At 40.9% G+C, this 19,931-nt stretch overlaps 1 protein-coding gene across 3 annotated transcripts in view; it reads right to left on the bottom strand.

Moving 5' to 3' along the window:
- The window catches only part of LOC101738575 (monoacylglycerol/Diacylglycerol O-acyltransferase), a 53,131-nt gene that overhangs the window by 5,901 nt on the left and 27,299 nt on the right, over positions 1 to 19,931 (bottom strand). For all 3 annotated transcript variants that reach the window (XM_038017990.2, XM_012691311.4, XM_012691312.4), the window contains exons 2-6: positions 5,673 to 5,811; positions 5,276 to 5,370; positions 4,585 to 4,749; positions 2,040 to 2,233; positions 616 to 819 (exon numbers count right to left, since the gene is read on the bottom strand). In XM_038017990.2, the coding sequence (XP_037873918.1) occupies positions 616 to 819; positions 2,040 to 2,233; positions 4,585 to 4,749; positions 5,276 to 5,370; positions 5,673 to 5,811 (797 nt within the window). The remainder of the gene's footprint in view (positions 1 to 615; positions 820 to 2,039; positions 2,234 to 4,584; positions 4,750 to 5,275; positions 5,371 to 5,672; positions 5,812 to 19,931) is intronic.

Genomic DNA, 19,931 nt, shown 5'->3' with positions numbered 1-19,931 from the left:
AATGCGTTTCGGTTTGAAGGGTGGGGCAGCTGTTGTGACTATACTGAGACCTTAGAACTATATCTCAAGGTGTGTGGCGCATTTACGTTGTAGATGTCTATGGGCTCCAGTAACCACTTAACATCAGGTGGGCTGTGAGCTCGTCCACACAGCTAAGCAATAAAAAAAAAATAAAAAAAAAAATAAAAAATGTCCATAGCATTCGAGAACTAACTATTAACTGCTATTATAAACAATATTTAGATCTCAACTACATTGTATTCCTAAATCAATGTGATAATTACTGGCTGCAAGCGATCCTACGTTACGCTAGGCTGTTAGGCTTAGACCAACTAACACTGACCTTTTCCTGCAACTGGCCCGGGGTGGCCTCCGGGTCGTAAGGTATTAATACAACCAACAAACACTGACCTTTTTCTGCAAGTGGTCCGGGGTGGCATGCGGGTCGTAAGAAATCATAACGACCAACTAAAACTGACCTTTTCCTGCAACTGGCCCGGGGTGGCATGCGGGTCGTAAGGAATTATATCGATCAACTAACACTGACCTTTTTCTGCAACTGATCCGGCGTGGCCTCCGGGTCGTAAGGTATCAATTCGACAAAAAAACACTGACCTTTTTCTGCAACTGATCCGGTGTGGCCTCCGGGTCGTAAGGTATGGCCGGACCGAGGTGCGTGACCAGTTTGACCGGGAACCCGCCGTACACTGGAGCGAGGGGCACTCTAATGGCGGCGTACACCCTCAACCAGACGTTACGGAGCCAGCCGACCGTGCGGAACGCCTCGCGGACGTTCTGAGTGAACATCGGAACTATCGGCTGGAATCAACACGAACTCTATCACTCAAAAGACTAAACAATGTGTGTACACAGTATTTTTGAAGTGATAACTTCTGATGGGAGGGTAAAGCGATTCGTTACGTGACGCGTTACGGCGTCAGTCTGTCTGGCGTCCCTTTCTCTCATGCATACGGCAGCGATATTGAGAATGCATGTAATTCCTATTTATATTTAAATTTAAATACTAATAATGTACATACACAGACAAAATTGTAAGTAATGTAATTACTCGAATAATGTAACTAAGAATCAAATATATTTTGTAATATTTAATAATATTAATAAATAATCTTTCCTTACGTTATCATATTAATATAAGTACATAAAATTTAAGTAATAACCTAAGCTTTTCTCAAGTTAAACAATTTCGAATATTAAATAGTTCAACTTAGATTAGTTTAAGTTATTATTACTGCCGGGCGTGCCGAGACGCACACGGTGTCTGCCAGTCTATTGACGTCACAACATGCCGTCTCCCACCTTGAGACATAAGGTCCAAGTCTCGGTTGGATATCGGCCCACCATTCAAACATGTCTGCTTCGCGGCAAAAGTAGGTGGATTGGTGGTACCTACCCTTGCAAGCTGACAATACTCCCTACCACCCGTAGATGCCGATTGCCGATCGTAGTACACTGGTGTAATACTCAGAGAACGATAAATGCCTTGGCTACCCCATGGAGCGAGATGAGGTGCTGTTCTAAGCCGACAACACACCTAGCAGTGTAAGGGTCCGTTCACACAGACCAGCTCGGAGAGCATCGACCCGCTTTTATCTTTTCACACAATCGTATACGTTTGGAATTGACCGAAGCAGAGCCCCCAAATATTTCACATAGACCGGCCGGAAGAGATTTGAAAGTCGATTGGTGACGTGAGCGAAAAAGAGCGCGCAATACGAGTCGGTCGGCTCCTCTTATTCACACGCAGCGTGTTCAAGCATTCTTAATGACAAAAAAGGCCCAATGCAAAAATAAACTTTACTACAATTACTCTGTTTCCATCGTGATAAAATCCTCTCTCCTCTTCGAGCCGGTCTCTGTGAACGGACCCTAAGGGTTCATCACGGAATATGTGAAGAGGCCATCATTCGTCTCTTAAGAGAACTCCATCGAAAAGTCCCACAGGCGTTATTGAAAAATTCGATACCGTCTCACAAGGTATACTAATCATAAAAATGACAAACGAATATAAACCTTACCACTTTAGCTTCGAGGGCGACTTTCGCGAAGCCGACTCGCGACTTCCAGTTCAACCTGTAGTGGTGATCACCGAACTGGGCCTCGTAAACGCCACCCGGCGATATGGCCAGAGGGTTGCCGGCCTTCAGGACGGAAGCGCACGTCTGGACCGTCCCAGGTATAACGCATAAGCCCTCAAGCAGCGCTTTCCAACCTGGAAGGATTTGAACAGAATGTCCTTATGTTCCCGCTGCTCATCATACCGTTAAAGGACATGGGCCATTTTCGGCCCAGCTAATCGTGCTCTCAAGGACATTAATGAAATATTTATAGAAAAAAACATTTCATTTTTACATACTTAGTATAAAATTTAAAGGTAATTTAATGGTGGGATAATAAAAATCATAAATAATAAGAAATTAGCATAACTAAGCTACATTGATAATATTGAAGGAGTTGCCATGGGTAAAATATATTTATATTTTAAACAATTCACATTAAATCTTCTTAAAAAAAACATTATATTGCAAAAAACTAGTTAAATATATTAACATATTTAATTAATGGATTTTAAAATTAATATAAAATATTATATGTAAATGAAAATCTATTTTGATACTTTTAAATCCGTAGAATAAATCATCACATGGGTAAACAATTATTAATCTTAAGCATGAAAAAAAACTACGCTTGTTTAATGTTTATTGACGTTTTACATTTGATCAGTCGTTTTCGCACTCGGGCGGATTGTGGATATTATTAAGTGTTCCGTTGCGATATACCTGCTTATTATAATTGTTGTGCGTAATGGAAGGACATAGATATTTTTTTATTGCTAGACGGGTGGACGAGCTCACAGCCCACCTGGTGTTAAGTGGTTACTGGATCCCATAGACATCTACAACGCCAATGCGGCACCCACCTTGAGATATAAGCTCTAAGGTCTCAAGTATAGTTACAACGGCTGCCCCACCCTTCAAACCGAAACGCATTACTGCTTCACGGCAGAAATAGGCAGGGTGGTGGTACCCACCCGCGCGGACTCACAAGAGGTTCATTTGAATTATGGTGTAATTATCACCGGCCATCGTAGACATCCAAAAAGTATAGTAATCTAAATAATATTTAAGCTGATGATGATGTTAAAGTGTCTGTGTATTGGCAGCAAAATCATATGATTATAACCTAAAATTCTTATCTTATTTTTTAAATATCTCTGTATCCCCATGGACAATATTGATTTTAATTTGTTTATAATAAAAGGGGTATATAGTCTGGTTATTTAAACTTAATTTCATCACTGTCCTTGAACGTTTAGTGAGCCGTGCAATGTATGGAGAGTGGCCCATGTCCTTTGATTAATGCGTGAACACTTCAAAATGCCATTCATTCCAAGTATTGATGTGTATCTGATAGTCGTCCTGGCTTAAAGGATAAGACGTCCGGTCCGTCCAACCGATGTTCGAATCCCAGGCGGGTACCAATTTTTCTAATGAAATACGTACTCAACAAATGTTCACGATTGACTTCCACGGTGTAGGAATAACATCGTGTAATAAAAATCAAACCCGCAAAAATTATAATTTGCGTAATTACTGGTGGTAGGACCTCTTGTGAGTCCGCGCGGGTGGGTACCACCGCCCTGCCTATTTCTGCCGTGAAGCAGTAATGCGTTTCGGTCTGAAGGGTAAGGCAGCCGTTGTAACTATACTAAGATTTTAGAACTTATATCTCAAGGTGGGTGGCGCATTTACGTTGTAGATGTCAATGGGCTCCAGCAACCACTTAATACCAGGTGGGCTGTGAGTTCGTCCACTCATTTAAATAATTAAAAAATATGTCATAGAGCGAAAACGATATATTGTTGTTAAAGCAGACGAAAGAAAAAATTAAAGAATTTCAGTCACAAGTAAATCTAGACTTTCTTGTTTTAGAAAACTAACAGTCAAAACGACCATATAGAATATTAAAGATAGGTTAATAGAAACCAAACAAGTTCAATCATTAGCAAAACACGTGTGTAGACAGCCAACAAAAATAAATTTTAATCATCCCTAACCTCATCACCATTATCCTCCTGCCCTTCTCCCAGTCACCTGGGGTCGGCGCAACATGTTTTCTCCTTCCATACTCTTCTATCATATACCATTTCTTCGCTCACTTCCTTCGTACCCATATCGTCTTTCAGGCAATCCATCCATTTCTTCTTAGGTCTACCTCTTCCTCTATGTCCTTTCACATTCATAGTTAACATTCTCTTACCAACCTAATCATTCCTAACCTAAACCGGACAAATCCTAATTTGATATAACTACGAATATAGTGAAAATATTTTTAGATCCATATTTTGTTATTCCACTAATAAAACCACATCAATACTAATGGGCATCACTAATTGCCTTGCGATAACCGATACGATAGTGGGTACATTTGTGAAGACTTGAACTGTTAGGAGTCATTCGAAGGTAAATCCCGCGCCTCCTGGCTGATCCTGAACTCGTTCACGGGTCCCGGTAAAGCTGGAAAGGTGTCTGGTAAACCCCCAATTCCGTTTTAGAAACTCACCCGGTATTTTAAACAGAATCCTATCGGCGACGGTGTGGATGTGCCTCCGTTTGAAAAGCAGCATCCTGGCTATGAAGTAGTACATGTCTATGGGCAGAGCGCCATGATAGTAGATCACGAGGAACGGCCCGTCTGGAATATTTTCAAGGCCTCGGATCTCGTAACCTGAGAGATAAAAACGATATTAGACCATGAAAACTGGCACTAAGACCGAATGCCCTTTGCTGGGACTTTTTTAAGAGTCTAAGAGTCTAACTAAGAAATATTTAGAATTAAATTTATTTAGTACTATTCTATAGTAGTACATATATTTACAACTAAATTTATTAACTAAAATTATTAGTTATTTTTAGTGCATGAGCCTCAGGTAATTTCAGCTTTAGACAGAAACTTTACTTTACACCAAAAAATAATGAACAATAAAAATCCGCCAATAGACTGGCTGTTGACGGATTTTTATTGCGATGTCTATCCTCCTAAGCAATAACATCGAACAGTATTGAAATATATATGTATTTTGAAATATGCTCTGTTATCTTTCTACAGTTAACCAAAATTTGAAAAGTTTTCCGAGTTGAGCGTCACATACAAATTTTCCGCCGTGTGCAACAGAAAGCCCTATTGGTGCCATTTCGCGCGTCAGCTTTCTTGTCTACAAAATTATTTGGGTGAAGGCGATTTCCGAACTCACCGTGCCAGAGCCAACCGTGAGCGTCCCACAACGCACAGACAGCCAGTCTCGCTGCGTGACGCCAATCGCTTTGAACTCCGGCAACGACCCTTAATCTGAAACAACAATTCATTATCAAACTACCCATTGCGGGTAACCAACACTCTGCCTATTTCTGCCGTGAAGCAGTAATGCGTTTCTAGCAGTGCTGTGAAGCAGTAATGCGTACCTTCAAACTTGTATCTCAAGGTGGGTGACGCATTTACGTTGCAGATGTCTATGGGTTCCAGTAAGTACTTAACACCAGGTGGGCTGTGAGCTCGTCATACCATTGACTTTAAAACCGCGTTTTTCGCGATATGTCAATAGCTCGTCTGACTGTCTGAAACAATATAAAAAAAAAATGAAATGTACATACCTATATAATCTGTACAGGTGAAATATAATACTGCTGATGTATATGAGGATTATGATGACGGCCGGCAGGAGGAAGGTCACTATAACAGGAGTCAGGAACCAAGTCAACCATAGGCTGTATTCTGTGTCAACGTATTCCACTGTAATTGGAAAAAAAAATACATCAAGCTTCAGGCATTTTATCTTTAAGTGTTTGAATTAATCCTATAATGAATCAATCCTATAATTTAAATGATGGTTGAAAAAAGACCGACATGATTTTTTTTATTTCTCTAGATCACTAAACAATGTACAGACTATCTGGCATTAAAGGATTACAACAAGAATAGCGCCATCAATTCCGGTAACCAGTGCATACCGGGCGTGAACTCGTTTGCCCAAATATGACTTGCGAAAAAAAAGCACAAAATCTAAATGGAGCGAAGTTGTGTGAATAATGTTTTATTTTGTTAATTTATTGTTTCTGCAGATTTAAACGTAAAATAACGGTGGTTTATTAACAGTTTGTCATGTAAACAGTCGAAAGTCGAATGGTAAACAGTCGACGTCACCCTAAACACGTCATTACGGATCCTCCCGATCCATTAATGGTGCTTTTAGGTACCTCAAGAACCGGACACCGTCCTCGCCGAACCCGTCGCTTGCGACGAAGGGCTCGGCGAGTAAATTAACCCATAGACACACCCACTGAGTTTCTCGCCGGATCTTCTCAGAGGGTCGCGTTTCTGATCCGGTGGTAGATTCTGCGAAGCATTACTCTTGGCGAGTGTTAGCAACATTCCCGGTTTGAGCCCCGTGAGCTCACCTACTAGTTCGGTTAATCTAGAATAACCTATCGAGGTTACCTACTATAATAGGTAGGAAAAATAAAAAATAAAATAAAAACTGAAAATGCTCAAGTGTGGGAAATAAAGTCGCAGGACGCGGCTTCTCGGTTTCCTCCAAAAAGCACTAGCTTCCAGCCTGAGCATTTTTTCATCCGAATCAATTACAATCTCAAATAAATAAAATTCATCCCATTTCACTTAGTATCATTTTCAATATAACTTAGTATGTATATATTTCTACCGCTCTTGCTAGGGTTAGTGTTAGTAAATACTCTCAGGTTGAGCCCGTGAGCTCACCTACCCGTCCGGGCGTAGCTGGAAATGCCTCTTAGGCTACCAGCGAATAAGTATGAAGAAAAATTATAATTTAAGAGTTTCATCAATTCAATTGCTGCGATAATAGCATCGCAAAAAGTCCATTGCCAAATTAAAAAAAAAAAAAAAAAAGAACAGCAGTGAACATTTTATTAATAAACTAGCTATCCCGGCAGACTTCGTAGTGCCTCAATCGATCAATAAAATTATCTACCTTTTAAGCCTTCTCTGCACTTCCACAAATAATTCAAGACCAAACTTAACCAAATCGGTTCAGCCGTTCTCGAGTTTTAGCGAGACTAACGAACAGCAATTCATTTTTATATGTATACTAGCTGACCCGGCAAACGTTGTGTTGCCTTAAATAAGATTTCTAGGGAAATTTTAGTCTAATATATAAAATTCTCAAAAACCTCATTCAACCACATATAGTAAGCGGCACGTAAGTTGGCAAAGATTTTGGTGTAGTGGGGGTAATGTCGCGCATAGTGTACATTTCAACAAAAAAATGGTCACTTTTATTGCCCGCATATATGTTTATTTTATTGTATAAATTTTTTTATTTGCCATAATTTATTTTTAAGCCTGTGTGCTTAGAAGAAAGTTAAAGAAAAGAGAGGAATTCGTGAAGTGTATTAGGTGTTATAAATAAAATACAATTAAAAGTTAAAAAGTTTATTTAACAAAATATACTTAATATTAAAAATTATGTGACGCCGTCGTCACTATCTTTTTCTAATAGTGCTACCCCTTGGATTAAATTGATGGTAGCACCTGAGCTGGTGGAAGGAGTTGGCTCCTCATCGTCAACATAACGAAGAGTCGCTGTCGTCACTGGCGTAAGTAATAAAACGCTCAATGACTGAATCGACTATAATTATGGTCATTGGTATTTGGTCCTGCCATTGCAAACAAATTTAAAACAATAAGACTCGTAACAAAAACTAAATTTAAAACAATAATAACAACTCGTAACAAAAACTCAATATAAACAAAGGGTTCCTACAACTTTAGTAGGCGCATGTGTAACCGGGAGCGAACGGAACGTAGACGCGGTACGGGAGGTGAGGGTCGACTGACTCACCAATGCGCGCTCGGAACGGTGCTTCGTCTTTCCCCGCGTCCCGCTTGACAACAAAAGTGACCTAAAAAACGACTTTTGCGCATCTAGCGTCTCTTGCCAAGTTACGTGCCGGGGACTATACCTCATTATAACCAAAAAACATTTATCGGAAAAAAAAAAAAAAAATGTTTGGGGTGAACAACCCTTATCACTTAGAGGTATGAAATATAGATAGTAGCCGATGCTCAGACCTATTGAACATACTGTTGATACACAAATAAAACCAAAACAACATGGCTGGCAAGCTACGATTGATACACAAATAAAACCAAAGAAACATGGCTGAAAAATGTATAGTGAGTAAGACAGGAGACCGGCTTCGTCCTCATCCCTACTACGTGATGTTTGCTGGATGAGTGGTGACACCTGGCGGGGATAACTGATCGATTGATAGTTGATCAGTAGTAGACCGGCGAGGGCAGGAGATCAAATTGAATATAAAAAAAAAAAAAAAAATCATAATTAAAGGAACTTCAAATTATAAACTCTGAATAAGAATTTATCGTACTACAATTATAATATTTGATTGCCATCTTGTAACCTTATTGCGGATCTGTGCATAGAATAAAAAAAATAAAAATCGGGATGGAAAAATAGGGGTTGGTCGTATAAGAGTGAAAATTGAGAGTAATATATATTTTTTTATTTTAAGTCATGACAAAATAAAAACAAAAATCTTGCAAAAAATTTAGTTTTTAATTAGCTAATAAAAAATAAGGGTTGATCGTAGAGGGGTGCAAATTTAGGGTTGTATGTATTTTTGTATGCTGTATCATAAAAAAATAGAAATTAAAAATTTTGTCTAAAAAATAAATAAAAAAATTTAGGGGTGGACTACCCCTAACATTTAGGGGGATGAAAAATAGATGTAGGCCGATTCTCATAGATACCGGATAAGCACAAAAAATTTCATCAAAATCGGTCAAGCCGTTTCGGAGGAGTATGGCAACGAAAACTGTGACACGAGAATTTTATATATTAGATACAGAAGTAAAAATAAGAATGTGGTACAATCACATATGTTCCTGAAACCCATCGTCAAATTTCATTTAAAAATAAAAAAAATGACAGGATGCACGTAAACAAATGCCGCCAAACGATAACAACTGTCACTATCGAATCGATAATTTAATATCAACGTATCCTGTTCCAATCACTGGATGCTGTACATTTAGTGATATTAAATTTTCCTCGCGACACATCCGGCTGTTATCAGATACATTAAGTCTAATGAACGTCTAGTTATGTACGTGTGCGATTTTCAACCTTATTCCATTGGCTCTACAGACAACAATGTCTCTTCTGTACTGACCTACTAACCGTGTGCAATGTAATTTTTTTTTTTCTTATATTCTCGAACAAGCAATTAAAATGTTCGACCGGTAAACGATGTTTTGATTTGATATTATCGTCCTTATGACTTTGAAGTTAAGAATGAAATTTGCATTAGCCGACGACTTGAAGCACGATGACCTTACCGCGCATCACGCACTGAACACGAGGGCTTCAGAGATATGCAATGTATCATAAAATAATGTGTTAATAATTATTGACTTATTCATTGGCTAATGCGAAATTTATCTAATTTATTAAACATTTTCTCTTATAAATTAAAATATACGTTTTCATATAGAAGTACATCGAATGAAACTTATAAACGCTTTAGACGGTCAGAGGAGATCAGGACTCACCTCGCATTACCAATGTGCCCATGGACATCATCAACTTAATGTTCCTACCCACCTTGAGACATGAGTTCTAAATCTCAGTTCTATAGTACGACTGCCCCGCCCTTCAAACTGTAACGTATTATTGCTTCGCCGGAGAATTCAGTAGGGTGTTAGAACCTGTAGCACTCAGGTGCACCGCCCAGGAGTGACAGGATAAGAGCGACAGATTGGCAGTGTGTCCCGACCCTGCAAGCTGGTTCTGACCCGGCGAAGTATCCCGAAACACCAGCGGCACTTTCGATAAGGCTATGCGTCATGATAATCGCCTTATTGTTGCCGCCGTTGGATACTCCCAGAATCCTGATCACGCAGCAGCCAGTCACCGTAGACGTCCTAGACACGTCCATCAGATCCAATAAACCTTGCATTAGACGCCTTCAGCTCTAACACTAGGAGCAGGCTTAGGGACCCCGGCAACCGTACTCGACGAACTCGGCAAAAAGTTCGACGTGCAACCTATACAATGAATGAGCCCGCTGAGTTTCTCGCCGGATCTCTCAGCGGGTCGCGATTCCGATCCGGTAGTAGATACATCCGCGAAGCACTGTTCTTGTTAGGGCCAGTGTTAGCAACGTCGTCAGGTTTGAGCCCCGTGAGCTCACCTACTAGTTAAGGTTACGCTGAAATAGCCTCTCAAGGCTATCAGCTTAGGTATGGAAAAAAAACCGACGTGCAGAGCCTTCGATTCGCTTTAAAGGCTCCATCGGCCGGCGTCTGTGCGGTGAGTCGCGCATCTAGTTGTAGGGTTGAACGCGGGAAACCTCCTACTCTGCCCAGATTCTAACCCCGGGCGGAGTGAGAGAAGTGCAATGGAAGTCGTTTGGTGGGTAGAGCCATTCTTTGGTTCGCGATCTGCTCACAACATTTTCAAACTGTCAAGTCTCATATACCCTGTTTGCCAACTATACATGGACACCTACTAAGAATTTCGGCACCTAGCCCGAAAAAAATATATATGGAGGATTATAACTGGGCGAGCTAACAATCTTAAATCATAAACGGCCATATTATAATATCAATTTTGTGCGAATGTTATTATTTTTTTATATTAGCTACGACTTTATCTATGTAATAAAAAAACATTAATATTATTATAGCCATAAAAATAAATTTAAAAATAGATAGAACAAAACAATCCATTAACATCACAAAACCTTTTGCGCTTATCATCTTATCAAATTCACAGAAATGACATTAACGCTTTATCAATTTTTTTAATAGTTTTTTTAACGCACCAAGCAAAGACATCAACGGCCGTAATGCCAAAATAACTGCCACGACCCTTGATGCACCGAGATGCATCGCGGCGGGTTAGAAACAGCCGAGAATACGAACAAACCATTAAGATAATATTATTATTATGAAATCTTAATGTATTATTATGCCACATTTAGATAACCTACGACACCGATCACTCGTCTGTGGCTTGATTGATGAACGTGAATTATTTAAGCGAAGGAAAGTTTTTTTTGTTCTAATTAATTTTATAAATCTCTTTTGGATTCCACGAGGTTTTGTAATAATGGCGTTTGCTTTTTAATGGCTAACAACCGTCCGCTGGTACCTCTTTTTAGTTGTCTTAGGGCTGTGCATTTGTAGCTTAAAGTATCGAGATGTCTCGGACAAATCGATACTTCAAGAGCACGGCATGGAGCAGTTAGTTATTCGAAAATAACAGTGGATAACGAGATACGCGAATTTAAAACGCAGTAGTCATTTTAATTTTCAATTATATAGTATTGGTAGTTTAAAAACAAACCGAAACTTCCTTAGATATCACCATTTTGCTTTTTATCCTGGTGAAAATGGTCAGGACATTAGGAGCATCTTATTTTATTGCTTTTATAGGTAGACGAGCCCATTTGGTTTTAAGTCGTGATCGAGGCCTATGGAGATGAACAACGTAAAGGCCACCACGCAACTTGAGACATGGGATTCTAAGGGTGCCTATCCACCGGAGAAACGGAGAAATGTTAACAAATAAGATTGCATAAAATCAATCTTATTGTTTAATATTTATCCGTTTCTCCGCTCCGCTGTCTTGCTCCGCTCCGGTGGACAGGCCCCTTAGTCTCAGTTTTTACAGTACAACAGCCACCTCGCTCTTCAGACCGAAACGCATTACTGCTTCACGGTAGGAACAGGCAGTGTGTTGGTACCTACCCGTGCGGATTCAATAGACGTCCTACCACTAGTAATTGTGCGAATTATAATTTTTAAAGATTAACCCTTTGGAATAACGTTCTTCGCCTGTATCTAACATGGTAACTGGTGGTATGACGTCTTGTGAGTCCGCATAAGTAGGTACCACCGCTCTGCCTATTTCTGCCGTGAAGCATTAATGCGTTTGGGTTTGAAAGGTGGGGCAGCCGTTGTGCTGTAAAAAAACTGAAATATTACAACTCATATCTCAAGGTGGGCGGTTGCATTTACCTTGTAGATGTTTATAGGCTCCAGGGACCACTTAACGCCAGGTGGGTCGTGAGCTCGTCCACCCGTCTTAGCAATATAAAGAAAATATGTTGACCGCACTGCTGTTATTAGCCGGTTCAATTTCGCAAAACGATAAACAAAAAACGAGAAAAAAAAGAAATGTCGAATCGAAAGAAAAAAACATGTCTCCTTTTTGTTATTTGTCCTTCAACTCTTCTTTATTATGAATGACAGATAAAAAATAACTTCATACAGCGTGTTCGATGATCGCATTAAAAACTATTTATTTAACAATTTAATTTTGATAACAGTACCGAATTCTGTTGTTCTGTGAAGCTCAAAAGTTTTTTTTAAAAAAACTTCTTTAGGTGCTTTGAAAGTACAATTTAACTCGGGACAGATTCGTTACGGCTAGAGAGAAAAGATACAATTTAGTATGAGCGAGAGTGAGATAATAGACAGAGCGTCTCGCGAACTATTCGAGCTTGGAGAGAGGGAGAAAGCGAGCTAGATCGTTTATACACATTCTGTTTAGGGGCGTCGGCCACTAGATAAATTGTTTTGTCAAAACATTAGAATGGTTTGTTTATACGAGTATTTGATTAGTTACACTAGAAATTTTTGCATTGCCGATAAAATAAATAAATAAATATTTACTAACAATCACGCCACGTTAACTGGTCCCGTGCTAAGTTCGTAAAGAACTTGTGTTACAAGTACCAGATAACGGAAATAAATATAATATTTTTATTATACACATACATATATTTAATATACACCCATAACCCTGGAAAGACATTTATATTTATCATACAAATATCTTCCCTTGGCGGGATTCGAACCCGCGACCCCCTTGTGTAGTGACCATGTCACTTACCACTACACCAGACGGCCGTTAAATAAATAAAATGAATTATTGTAAAGATTTCGGGTGTAATGATTTTCTATATCGTTCCCTCACTACTGAGGATCGCGACCACTTGCGACGTACTTCCAATGTACTCGATCATGGGTGGCATAGACTGCATGGTACATACTACTGTAATGATGGACCAGTTCAATATCCGAGATCCACATATCCCGCGCGTGACCTGCTGTAATTATTTATTTATTACACTTCATATAATGTCTACATTGGCGGACTTAATGCCTATAGTATTCTCTAACAGTCCACCCAACGTAATAAATAATGGTAGGTGCATTGAATTTACAAATATGACGGCGTTAACGATATTTATGTTATATAGCACGTGCAATAGGAGTGACTCACACAAGCCAGGCGCGCCGGCCGTGTCGTTCCACTCGTAAACAACAGCTGCAACAGAAGTGACTCATAAGCCAGCTGCGCCGGCTAGTATAAAAAGGCGGAACGTGCCTTGAAATGATTTCGTTGGACTGCGCTTGCCTGGTGCACTTACTATATCCTTGTTACGTTGTGTGATTCAGTGACTGTTGTACGTACTGGTTAAAGTTGGACAAGTGTTAAAGTGAATTGTTAAGATAACATATTGTTGATTAAATCAGGAACCAAAAAGTGACATCGTTTTACTTGGTGTTCAACAAGATAATATCTACCCTCAAGCCTACATCAGAAGTGAGATCAGGACTCTACTCTCACTGGCGTGACGTGTTTGAACATGTTCGAAGTACAGCAAAAAAACATGATGCAGATCAGAATACTAGTAGTGGTATGCCACAAGAGCGTCAATGCAGCATACGTAAGTCGTGTAATAACGTCTCTGTTACCTCGATGGAAGATCTGAGCCACGAAGAAATCGTCACATCTTACGTTCTGGCTCATGTTGCCCAGTTGACTCTCGACTTATCACATGGCATTTACTAACGGAAATACAACACGTAACAAGCTATTGCAAGAAATTAAGGCAAGTGCAAATCTCAAGTGAAACTTCGATCGCAATAATGGATCTGTCATGACGAGTGGGTAGTTCCGACACGAATCGTTTTTAAGCCAATGACTACTGCTAGAGTTACATGGCACTAGTACAGTAAACCAGGACATGAGACTGTGAATTGTCGCTGAAATTTTAGAATCTACTCGATTCAATACCAATAACACTACACGTTCGATGACTTCGGGCTCCAGCAAGCAAGCAAACAAGAAAGCAAGCAAGTTTCCGTGGGGAAGAAAAATTGACACATCTGAAGTCGTCGTGACCTGTAAGATAAGACGTCCGGTGCGTTCGTGTCTGGCGATGCGGCGGTGTTCGGGTTCCGCTGGCGGATGCAGGTTTTTCCGGTGAAGTGCGTGCTTGTGCGTGCTTGACAAGTGTTCGCGGTTAGCTTCCTCAGTGTGGGAGTAACATCGTGTAAGAGAGGTGGAACCCGTAAAATTGTAGTTTGCGTGGTGGCTGGTAAGATTTGTTGCGGTAAGAAGTTTGCATGGTGGTAAAATGTCTTGTGAGTCTGCACAGGTAGCCGGAGGTGAGACTTCCGCGGTCGCGGCCCACCCAGTCCGCGAGAACCGGGCAGATCGCCTCGACGGTACGGGGGCCGGCTGACGGGTCCGCCAAACGACGAGACCACGCCTCCAGCACGGACTGCCGATATTGGAGCCCCCACGCTCCGGCTGCACTTGCGCTAGGGCGCGCCGCCTCGTAGGAGACTGTGAGGTATCATTGAATAACTGCGATCGCGCGCTGCCGGCGTCGCAGCGCGGCGACGTTCTCGTGGGTAAGGACGTGGCACCAGACGGGTGCTCCGTATAGTGCCATCGACCGCACGGGTACCATCACCCTGCCTATTTCTGCCGTGAAGCGGTGGTGTATTTCGGTTTGAAGGGTGGGGCAGCGGTTGTAACTATGCTGAGACCTTAGAACTTCTATCTCAAGGAGTGTGGTGCGTTTGCGCTGTGGATGTCTATGGGTTCCAGTAACCACTTAGCACAAGGTGGGCTGTGAGCTCGTCCACACATTAATACGAAGAGCATAATCAAACGAAATTAGATACGAAGTTTAAAGGGCCGTTTAAAGTAGTTGAAGTATTGGATGGTGTCGATTTAATTTTGACTCTCACACATTCGCTTAAGGCTCGAGCTACTACTTGCCTCACAAAAAATACAGCCTGCAAAACCTGAACAACCTCCTCATCCGTGGGCGCCCGGCTCTCGCCTGCAAGTCGGCTGTTACGTGTGCGGTGATGCGAGCCATGTAGCTTCTGGGTGTTCCATGCGCTACAAGAAGAAAAACGACACTGCTCCAGGTGCTGTGGCAGGTCCAACCAGAGACGTCAACGTGTGTTCCAGAGCTTCAGTGTGTTACAGATAAGTGGTTTTGGCTTCCCCTTTATGTTCCATTCAGGGTCAGAATGTAGTCTTATAAAACAAAGTCATAGTAATTTATTCAATGGTAAGCGGTTTCATGAACAAGTCACTCTTTGATCTGAAAGTAACTTAGACCAATCATGATGGCAAGAGCACTTAGGGGATATTCAACTCGCCCTTAATAGTGCACGTTGTCGAGTAACAGGGTTTACTCCAATAGAATAGACGTTTGCCGTTCAGGGTAGTTCACTTGAAATATCTAAAGTTTCAACAGAGTGATAATCCCTCTAGATTAGATCTTGATTTAGCACGGTCGAAGACCGGCGAAAACATAAAAAAAATCGCACAAACAGAAGCTTGGTTTAGTCGAGGCAAAGCTAAAGTCAAACTCTTTTCCGCTGAGGATTTTGTTTTCGTAAGTTAACCGAAAATGTAAAGGTCCCTTCAACATTACTGCAGTTTTGGGAAACGATAGGTATAAATTGAGACATGTAAATAGTTCTAATAGAGTGTACAAATTTCCCCATGAAAACTTACGTGAAATACCTCGAGGCCCGTCAGGCCTACTAGAAATTACTGAAAATTATAGTGACGATGACGTGACGGCGTACACAGATGGGTTAATTAATCTTGTTCATGAAACTGATCTTAATGATGACGACTCTATCACTGACAATAGAAGCGACATTTTTGTCCGCAAATAGCGATACAGCAAACATAGTCTGTGGGTAGTGATACAATGTCTGTAAGCTCAGGCACCTCAGGTGCAGGTGTTGGAAATGTAGAAAACGATGGTCGGTCTCGCACTATTTCTGAAGAAATTCCGTATAAATGTTCTGGTTTAAGAAATGTTTTAACAAACGCTACCGTACACGCAGATTAAAAAAAAAAAAAAAAAAGAAAAAAAAAGAGAATTGTATGTGGCTAGAGAGATGTTAATCCGGACTAGCAAAAAAAAAAAAAAAAGAGGAAAAAAAAAAAAAGTGAAGTCATTGAAGGGTCTGTCCGGTCCAATGGCTTGGCTATAGGGATTTTCATCCAGATTAGCCACAACAATTAGCTACAGGGATTGCGATTCGGTCTAGCATTATCCGGTCCAGTTCGAAAAACTGAAGGGATAACAATTCCGGTCTAAGTTAAAAGGGACATACTTACAGACCTGAAGAGTTTTAAATGAACTGGCCCAGGTATGTAAGCAGTCTGAAGGTTATTTATAGCCAGTATAGGATTTTCTGAAGAATTATGCGAACCGAACCGTACTAGATTGTTAATATCATAGACCACGTTTTAAGTTGCATCCGTTAATGTCAGGATGAACGAACACGTTTATTGTTCACAGACATACCATAAGAATGCGCGCACGAGGACGAGCGCACGTCAGTATGGCCGTGACGGCGTTAACGATATTTATGTTATATAGCACGTGCAATAGGAGTGACTCACACAAGCCAGGCGCGCCGGCCATGTCGTTCCACTCGTAAACAACAGCTGCAACAGAAGTGACTCATAAGCCAGCTGCGCCGGCTAGTATAAAAAGGCGGAACGTGCCTTGAAATGAACATTCGTTGGACTGCGCTTGCCTGGTGCACTTACTATATCCTTGTTACGTTGTGTGATTCAGTGACTGTTGTACGTACTGGTTAAAGTTGGACAAGTGTTAAAGTGAATTGTTAAGATAACATATTGTTGATTAAATCAGGAACCAAAAAGTGACATCGTTTTACTTGGTGTTCAACAAGATAATATCTACCCTCAAGCCTACAAATACATACATAACATACATAAGTGTAAATATATATACACAAATATACATATAAAAGAATGTGTGTAATGTGTAGGTGAGCTCACGGGGCTCAAACCGAGAGTTGTTGCTAACACTGGCCCTAGCAAGAGCAGTGCTTCGCAGAATCTACCACCAGATCGGAAACGCGACCCACTGAGAAGATCGAGCGAGAAACTCAGCGGGCTGATGGATTGTTTAGGTTGCACGTCGAATTCTATGTCGAGTTTGACGAGTACGGTTACCGAGGTCCCTAAGCCTGCTCCTAGTGTTAGATCTGAAGGCGTCTAATGCATGAATTATTGGGGCCAGATACAGGTAGATCGATGGAAATCTCGAGAGCTCATATTACGCATTACGGTCAACAAAATTGTAAAAGAAAATTGTAATTATAAATTGTAAACAAAATTGTAAAATGAGTATATCAGAGGAAGTGTGAAAGCGGCCCCGGTAAGCAACAAATTAAGGAGCGGACGGTTAGCGTGGTATGGACATGTGATGCGTAGAGAGAAGATGCATGTGACTAGGAGATGTATGGAGATGGTAGTGCAAGGTAGAGGGAGAAGAGGTCGACCGAAGACGACATGAATGGAGTGTGTGAATGACGATATGAGAGAGAGAGGAGTGAGTGTTGAGATGACGGCTGATAGAAGAGAATGGAAGAGAAAAATTTGCTGTGCCGACCCCACTTAGTGGGATAAGGTGGAGAAAAAGAAGAGAAGAAAATTGTAAAAGAAGAAGAAGCGAAACACCCCGTACTCGTTTGTGTATAAGGCGTAATGTTTTCAAACGATAAGATAACGAGCTAAATGTATACATATGTAAGCGTATTATTATTAATAACCTTTTGATTTTCATGCAGTTAACAACTTTAACGTGTTATCAAGAGCACAATTACATACATAATACAATTTCTTAATTATATAGCTCGAAAATGGTAATGTTTATTTCATAGAAAATTATATTAACAATCATGTTGTACAAAAACATCGAGGAGAATTACTGAGGGCGATAAAATAACAATGAATAAATGTGATAACGTCCATATTTAAGGTTTTTTTAAGATACGATGGACGATAGCTTAAACGCAACGCAACTGGTGGTAGGACCACTTGTGAGGCTGCGCGGGTAGGTACCACCACCCTGCCTGTTTCTGCCGTGAAGTAGTAATGCGATTCGGTTTGAAGTTGTGGTTTCGGTGGTGTAGCCGCTGTAACTATACTTGAGACCTTAGAACTTAAGGTGGGTTTTAAATGTCATTTACATTGTAGATGTCTATGGACTCCAGTAACCACATAACACTAGGTGGGTTGTGAGCTCGTCCACCCATTTAAGCAATAAAAAAAACTGACGCCAGATGGCTCTGTTTAGCTTCCACTCAGAATACCCAAAACACTGAGTATACCAAGCTATGTTTTAACAGACATCGTTGTAACCAATATGAGACTTAAATCAGTTTTACTGCATTGCAATAATGCTGAACCCAACACTGGTTATAAATATTCAAAATGATAACATAATATATTTTCACTAATATTCCTCTCTTTCTTGCCAACCCATACATACGGTTGAATACAACCATCCAATCTTTTGCTTAATGGGTGGACGAGCTTATAGCCCACCTGGTGTTAAGTGATTACTGAAGCCCATAGACATCTACAATGTAAATGCGTCACCCAAATTGAGATATAAGTTCTAAGGTCTCAGTATACTTACAACGGCTGCCCCACCCTTCAAACCGAAACGCATTCCTGCTTCACGGCAGAAATGGGCGGGGTGGTGATGCCTGCCCGCGCGGACTCACAAGAGGTCCTACCACCAGTAAATCTATTTCTGATGCGAATCATTTGTTTCGACTCGAAGGGCATTTCGGCTCGAATGACTATACACTGAAAACTTCAACATTATTATTCAGCGTGAGCTACAGCGTCACTTCGTAATGTCTACAGGTTCTAAGAATCGCACGCCGGACCGCGAGCTAGTCAGGATGCTTAGGGCGAGTTTTTTAACGTTCTCGATAGCGTAAAAGTTAACTCATATTTGTATGGAATAGGGTCGCTTGCCTACGTTTGCCGCTAGGGGCGCTGTTCCAACTGCATATAAAATTGGGCTAACTTTTACGCCATCGAGTTACCAACAACAACCACACTACAACCCCACGGAGACTGCCGGACGGTCGGTGTCGGCGGGAGGAGCGGCAGCGGCTGGGGAAGAAGAAGAAGGAAGAAAGCATCTAGGGGGACGTCCATCCCTCCTTTACATCATGGGGATAGACCCGCCAGAAAAATTGATCGATCGGAACGTTACAGATCACCATCATCACTCCCACAACCAAACTCACTACCTATCAACTACTTAAACAGCATCACCTCATTGTAATCATCGCTTCATCTATATCAACGGCCGTCTGGTGTAGTGGTAAGTGACATGATCACTACACAAGGGGGTCGCGGGTTCGAATCCCGCCAAGGGAAGATATTTGTATGGTAAATATAAATGTCTTTTCCAAGGTTATGGATGAATATTAAATATATGTATGTGTATAATAAAAAATCTTATATTTATTTCCGTTATCTGGTACCTGTAACACAAGTTCTTTACGAACTTATCACGGGACCAGTAAACGTGGCGTGATTGTTAGTAAATATTTATTTATTTATTTATTTATCATTACATCACCATACCAAAACGGCCAACAGATAAAATCATCACCCCTGCCACGTCAGGCAGGAAGTTCAAGCCCGGGCAGAGGGAATTGCCCCGAGGCCCGAT

The sequence above is a fragment of the Bombyx mori genome, chromosome 20 (assembly GCF_030269925.1).
Source record: "Bombyx mori chromosome 20, ASM3026992v2".
Classification (NCBI taxonomy): Eukaryota; Metazoa; Arthropoda; class Insecta; order Lepidoptera; family Bombycidae; genus Bombyx; species Bombyx mori.
This window is presented reverse-complemented; position numbering and strand designations above follow the sequence as displayed.